At 36.1% G+C, this 7599-nt stretch overlaps 1 protein-coding gene across 1 annotated transcript in view; it reads left to right on the top strand.

Annotated features, from left to right (window-relative positions):
• Cntnap2 (contactin associated protein like 2) overlaps nucleotides 1-7599 on the top strand; it is a 1699165-nt gene that overhangs the window by 1204901 nt on the left and 486665 nt on the right. The window contains 1 exon segment of the mRNA XM_012514194.2: nucleotides 7508-7524. Within this exon segment, the coding sequence (XP_012369648.1) occupies nucleotides 7508-7524 (17 nt within the window).

Raw genomic sequence — 7599 nt, 5'->3', positions numbered from 1 at the left:
TATGTGGTCTATTTTAGAAAATGACCCATGTGCAGCTGAGAAAAATGTGTATTCAGCTGTGTTTGGGTGGAACACTCTGTGTATGTCCACCAAGTCCTTTCGTTTCAAGCTTTGGTTCAGTTCTGTTATTTCTTTGCTGATTTTTTTCTGGTTAACCTATGTTTTTTGGATAAGGGGGTGTTAAGGTCTCCTGTTAAGATTGTGGTATTGGATATTAGATTTTTCATGTCCATTAAGATTTGCTTTATCATAAATTATTTCTTTAAAAGTGTATTTTGAGGGGCTGGAGGGGTAGCTCAGCAGTCTAATTGCCTGCCTGTCAAGTGCAAGGACCTGGGTTCAAACCCCAGTACAACATGCCGCAGAACCCCACACACACCAAGCTGGCCACCAGGTGTAATGGTGTACACCTGTAATCCCAGTGCTAGGGAGGCTGACACAGGAGGATCACTACAGGTCTGAGCTGCATAGAGAAACCCTGTACCAAATAAATAAATACATTTTTACAACTTAAAAATATAAAAAATCATATTTTCATTGTATATATGTATTTATTAATGATGTAGGGAGGAGGAGTAGCACAATAACTCTAACCTGAAGCAGAGATTTCAAGTATCTCACTACTCTCTAAAAGACATTAAGATCCATCAGGATCCCCCGGTGACTCATAAGTGCATTATTTTCCTTTGATTAGGAGTAACTTCCTGAGAGATAAGTACTTACATTTACTTTGTAGAAGATACTTCTTTGTTCCTGGGCATGAAATTTCTTCTACAGGTTGATATATGAACTTAAGGTAAAAAATCCTATTATACTATCTCATACATAAAATATCGAAAAAGTTTGTTAAAATATCATCATACATATGTAACATATGGTGAACTAAATTATATAACCATAACTCAAGCCCACTTACCTACAGGAGTCAGACATACATGGAAAAGAAGCAAAGAAAGCTGGTGCAATTGCTGTTCTTAACTGCTGACCTTTTTAACTCCCACCTAAAACCTAAAACTGTGTGACTTTCCTGGACTGCTTCTAATACAGATTATTTCCTCCTGAGTTCAGGTAGAGTCTTGAGTTCCTTGAGATTGCAACCCTCAAATTCTACCTGAATTCATAAACTTGGAAACTGGAGTTGCTCTCAGATTATCCTCAGATGTTTCTGAGTCCCTAGCAATTGACTCCTATATGAGCACAAAGACGTGTTTTCCAGTTTCCCTGGAACATCACCCAACACCCCTCTCTCCTGACCCAGCACCAGCTTGGATGCTTCTTAATTGTAGAAGGACTGATTTGGGGTCTCCAGTGCTCAGAGCCTTGGACTACTGAGACACCTGCCACGACTTCCATTTGCTGCTGCTGCATCCTTCTTGGCAGTAGCTGGAAAACATTTGAGTGACCACTAGTCCTATTCACAATGGCTCCCTCCCCCAAGTCTGCTCCATCGTCCTAGAAATCATGTCCATCCCTGTTTTTTCTCCCGTAGGCTCAGAAGGCTGCTAACCACTCTAAGCAAACAGCCTCTGAAAGCTACCCTCCACCCAGTCTTCCTTCAGGAGCCGCAGAACCATCAGCGCTGCATGATTGTAGTTTAGAATCTTTACGCTGGAATTCGCATAGATAGTATAATATCATGTTCCTATGTGGGTGAAGGAAACTAAGAATCAATTTTTACGGAGGGCATGGAGAAACCAGGGAATTAGATGGTGGAGCGCACAAGCCAACGTCATAACCAACGAAAGAGTAACACAAGCCAGGGTCGCTTAAAGGCACATTATGCCACCACCAATGACAAAATGTGAAGGAGCAGGAAACAAAGAAAACCAATAAGTGGTTAAGTTTATTAACCAAGAACGTGCCTCAGTAGTGATGTTACTAAATGTTGTTATATTCCAGTAAAACATATCTATAGTTTGAATTGCCAGAAATTAGCCGGCTTAATAAGACAAGGTTCTGAATAAAAAAGAAAAAGAAACACTGAACAAAAGCGATAGCAACAAGTAGTTGCACCAGCATCAAGTGGACAGTTATTTCCTGTCCCAAGTCAGTTGTGGATTGTAAGAGCCCAACATAGTGAGCGACAGCGGGAAGTGGACAGTGCTGGGATGGGGTCTCCCCACACGGCACCCAGGGACACTATGTCTGCCCATAATGCTGTATCCAAAGGTTTTACCCTCCTAACTTTCTTCCCTAACTTGGAAGCCCTAAAAGTAAGTTCTTCTTTTCTTTGCTTGAAATACAGTGATAAACAGCAGCTCACTTACATAGAGTTCTTGAAGCAACAAAAAACACATTTGGCAAGGTCAACAAAAGACACAAATGATACACAGAGTAGTAATTGCACATAGATTATAGAAGTCCACTGTATCTGTCTTACTGTAAGGAGCTTTGTGAATCCAGTATCTTTTGAAACTACACACTGCTAGATTTCTTTTAAACCTGAATAAACTATTTGTATCAGAGATTTTCTGTCTGGTTCCTTGGAAAGTTTATTTTCCACTCAGTTAATTTATAGCCCCTGCCCTGAACTTCTCTTCTATCTACCTCAATACTATGTCTCTGTTTACCCCTAAAAGTAATAAATGAGAAGATCCATTTCTCACATTCTCATCTGCCTTTTTCCATGTGGCTTTGCTTCCCTTTAATCTATTTTACTGTCTACGCCAGCGATGTTTGAAATTTCCATCAGAAGTCCGAGAACCGTCTCTTATTTGTGATCTTAAATGAGCTGCAATAGTCAATAGATACCCAGAGTAACAATGCACAAGATGATTAAAAGATACCCGTGGCAAAGCAAAGTCTCCACCTCTTGGCTGATTTCCACTTTAAACACTGTAATCCTTGAACTAATACCATTGTCCAACTTCTCAAAAGGGTATTGTATCCAGGAATAGCATTATTAGTAATGTGTTCTACAGGCTTCCAATAAAAGACATTAAATAAAAGAGAGAACATTTTAATTGGGTAATATTAAAACATTTACTTCCAAATGCACTCGCTTTAAGCAGCTTGAACAAATTACTTATTCCCCATAGATTATTCTGAATGGTAATTCTGTAATAAAAGATTCTAGAAATTGTGCATTATCACCACTGGCATTGTAATTTTTATTTCAGAATCTTAGTAATCGAATATTCATTATATAATTATAATTAAAATGCATGATTCTCTTAAGAATGCTTATAACTCTTCAAAGAAATATGAACTTTAAAGGAATAAAAGTTGGGGATTAAAATTACTCAAAAGGGGTAACTTTTAGTTTTAAAGAACTGTGGAATTGCAAAATAAAGAGAAAAAGGAAAAAGAAAGGAAAAGAGAAAGAAGACAACAAAAATGTCATAAAAGAAACAAAGTATACCTGTAATGTGCTATAATGTGGGTATATAATATTAATTTAATTTTATAGTTGTGGAGAAAAATAAACAAGGCATGGAAAACCAAGTAAACTACATATTCCTGGAAAGTTGAAGTTAAGATTTATTATACTTAGCTTCCCACCAGACCAATGGCAGTTCCTTCAAATCTGGGGAACACTGGGTAAATATTTGTTAAGTTAAACAGGAAGCCAATTCTGTGTGAATGTTATAACAAGAAGATCATGAGTACTTTTTCAAGTAAAAAAAAAATTCAACATTTAAAAAAATTTATGTTTGGATCCTTTGTAAAAAATAGTTTCTAAACCTAACAGTTTTAAACAGTTAAGCATACAGAGTTCCAATGTGCGTGTTTAATTAGAATGATAGTTTATGTGCTCTATAAATTACTTTTAAAGCTGATGAAGCTATAGAGAAGGCATCCAGCTCCAGGGGAGGGTAAGAGACTTGGTCTGTGGCCCTCTCTGCCACCAACACTTTGCTGCTATCGGGAGCACCCATCAATGTCTGTAGAATGCCTGAACCCGAAGCACAATCAGCCTTCTTTAGACCCACAGTATGGGTTCCAGTCATACATTATTCACACAAGTGACGCTAAGCTGTTGGCCCTGTTGCAAAGAGAAATGAGGATAATGCTCCTACCAGTAGTTAACATTACTGTCAGCCATGTGGAACTGCCATATTTCTGTTAAGCACCTAAGTGAGTACTGACCATTCCATATGGTATAATTTAATATTTTTTGAGTGTTTACAATGTGTTAAACACAGTGCTAAGTTACAGCCAATTCACTTATTTAAATTCCACCAAAATCTTTTTTTTAAACAGCCAAGCAAATTGAGATTTAAGGAATTTGCAAATATAGAAAACTAATATCAATTAGCTGAGTTAAAATCATATCTCAGATATATAGCTAAGATATAAATATATGATATATATTAGCTAAGATATAGCTATCTTAGCTAATATATATATATATATATATATCCATTTATTCTTTTCTCCTTTCCTCCATTCTAGTTGTTATTCATTTTGAGAAGTTTCTTTCCCTTTCACAATATCTATTGTAAATTTTGGATCTCATTTACTCTTTCAGTTTCTTACACTTGGGAGATGATATGTTTATGTATGCAAGTCTGTTTTATTTCACTTAAAGGTATGTAATGTAGTAACGTAGTTGCATCCATTTACCTATCAAAAGATTTCTAAAATTAATAAGCAAATTTAGTAGCATACCTGGATAAAAAGTCAGCATTAAAAAGTCAATAACATTTGTTGTTTATAACAACAAACTCACTGAGAAAGAAATTAAGTAAAACCTATCTTTTATAATAGACTTTTAAAAAGAAATACTCAAGAATCAAACTAATAAAAAAGTAAAATATCTATTCATTTCAAAATTATAGTACTCTGAAAAAGGAGATCAAACAGGATATCAGAAAATGGAAAAGTATCCCTTGCTAATAAATAGGAAGAACCAACATTGTGAAAATGACTAAACCCCCCAAAAACTTTTATATACATTTAATGCAATCCCAATCAAAATGGCATTAGGATACCTCACATATCTAGGGAAAACATTCCTAAAATTCATTTGGGTCAGAAGAAATCTAGAATAGCAAAAGCAATCCTGGGCAACAAAGGCAAAGCAGGGAGTAGCACAATCCCAGACTTGAAATTATACTACAAAGTTACTGTAATAATAGAATTAGCGTGATATTGGCAAGAAAACAGACCTGAGGATTACTATAACAGGTTAGAAAATGCAGATATAACTACAAACACACTTAGCCACCTTATCTTTGACAAAGAGGCCAAATATGTTTGTTAGAAGAAAGATAGGCTCTTTAATAAATGGTACTGGAAAAACTGGCTTTCCACAAGAAAAGGACCTAAACTATACCCATGTCTATCACCATGCATTAAACTCAAAATGGATCAAAGATCTAAATATTAAAATAGAAACACTAAATCTATTGGAAGAGAAATTAGGTAGAAATCTTGAAGATGTAGATGTAGGCAGAGAGTTCATGAACTAAAACCAAACTGCATGGGAAATACTTCAAAGAATCAACAGTTGGGACCTTATCGTTTTGAAAAGTTTATGCATGTCAAAAGAAATCAACAGAGTAAAAAGAAAACCCACAAATTGGTAAAAATATTTTAGCCAACTGTCCCTAAGATAAAGGACTTCTGCCTAGAACATATAAAGAATTTAAAAAATCAGTCCCCCAAATTCAAAGACCCAATCCAAAAATGGGCATCTGAGATGAATACGCACCTCTCAGATGAAGAAATACAAATGGCAGATAAATCTAGGAAAAAGTGTTCATCATCATTGGTCACTCAAGAAATGCAAATTAAAACAACACTGAGATTCCGTCTCACCCCAGAAAGAATGACTGTCATCAAGAAGTCAGCCGGTACCAAATGCCAGAGGGGCAGTGGGGAAAATGAACCATTCTCCACTGTTGGTGGGAGTGCACACTAGTACAAATACTATGGAAATAAGAGCAGAAAATCTTTAAAAGCTCGGATTATAAGTCTCATTCCACCCAGCTATCCTCCTTTTGGGTATTTTTCCAGAAGAAGTGAAAACATCATACCACAGCGATATGTGTGCATCTATGATTATAACAACCCAATTTGTCATAGGTAAGTCCTTGAAGTGATGTACATACCCACCAACTGAGGAATGGATTTCAAAGTGTGGTACTTTTATACAATGGAATACTGCTGAGCTATAAAGAAACACAAATTCTCTTGACTTTTGTGCGTACCCATGGTTCATTTTGTTTTATTACTCTTTATTAGTGATTATAGGACTGCATCACAGTTTATTTATCATCCGTCTCTTGATAGACATCTAGGATAAGAAGCTTCTTGGTTTTTTTTTATCCAAGGAAAGAAAATTAAGTGGTTTTAATACAGAAACCCAAGAATTGGACCAGTCTTGCTGATTAAAACTTAGTCTCCCTCTCTTTGTCACGGACAATGCAGCAAATATTGCATTAATAAGACAATGCAATAATTAAGATATTAAAGACTTACCAGTGATCTTTCCTTTCTGGACTTGTATTTCATTTATCACATTTTCTAAAACTCCAAGAATGACTTTCCACTAAAGCTATATTTGTGGAACCTTAGAATGCCAAAACCTATGCTTCACAGATTAGCATGGTGCAGAACACTATTTTTCCATGTATTTTTTTTAATTTTTAGCTTTATTAATTTTATTGAGAAACAAGTAGCAATGAGACAGTTTCAAAACTGATGAGTAGGACAGTTTCAATAATTAATACATTGCATATTGTTGTCTTCGTAGTGGTTATTCATAGTACATGGTGCAGACTTAATATCCTGCCCAAATACTATTAGTACAAATCTTTCTTCTCATTGAATGAAGAGAAAGTAGCTGTATATCTATCCTAACTATTTTGTACATACAGATACAAAATGGTCCTTCATTTATATCCCCTTTTTTGTTTAGTTTTGTCAGAGATTGGTATTCCCTAATATGTATTCTGGAAAAACTGTTCCTCTTCCAGGAGGCTGGGTGAAGCAAAACTAAATACATTTCATTCAATGCAGGTGTTCCCATAGACTCTACAATACAATTCTGTACTTCAGGTCTCCAAGAGTTAAATACAGAATGGATGTAACATTTCCCACACTTGGAAAACTCAGTATCTCCTCTCCCCCTCAGAAAATCTATTACTACTTTCCAAATTAATATGTTCTAAAACCTAAAATAAGAAATTTATATGAAATTTATCTGGGCTGAATTTTGTCCAATTTGTCAATTTGATCCCCCAGCCCCAATGTGACTATATTTGGATACAGGGCTACTTTTTAGACAAGGTTTCTACTTTTTAGACAGCATTTCAGGCTGGCCTTGAACTCGCTGTATAACCCAATCTAGCCTCAAATTCATGGTGATCCTCCTTCCTGCCTGAACCTCCCAAATGGTGGGATTACAGAACTGTGCCACCACCCTGGAGGGAAGTAGGGCTCCTGAGAAAAGAATTTAAACTTAAAAGAGGTCAGAATGATAAGGTCCACATACAGTAAAACTGATGCCCTTATAAGAAAGGGAGGAGAATGGTTAAATAGAGATATAACATTTGCCTAGCAGGAATGGAACCTTGGGTTCAATGCCCAACATTGCAAAGGAAAGAAGAAAAAAGTCTTCTCTTCTCACAAGAGACCTTTTAGAGACCCCCC

The sequence above is a fragment of the Octodon degus genome, unplaced genomic scaffold, assembly GCF_000260255.1.
Source record: "Octodon degus isolate 3935 unplaced genomic scaffold, OctDeg1.0 scaffold00027, whole genome shotgun sequence".
Taxonomy (NCBI): Eukaryota; Metazoa; Chordata; class Mammalia; order Rodentia; family Octodontidae; genus Octodon; species Octodon degus.
The sequence above is the reverse complement of the archived record's forward strand: the minus strand, read 5'-3'. Positions and strand labels throughout refer to the sequence as shown.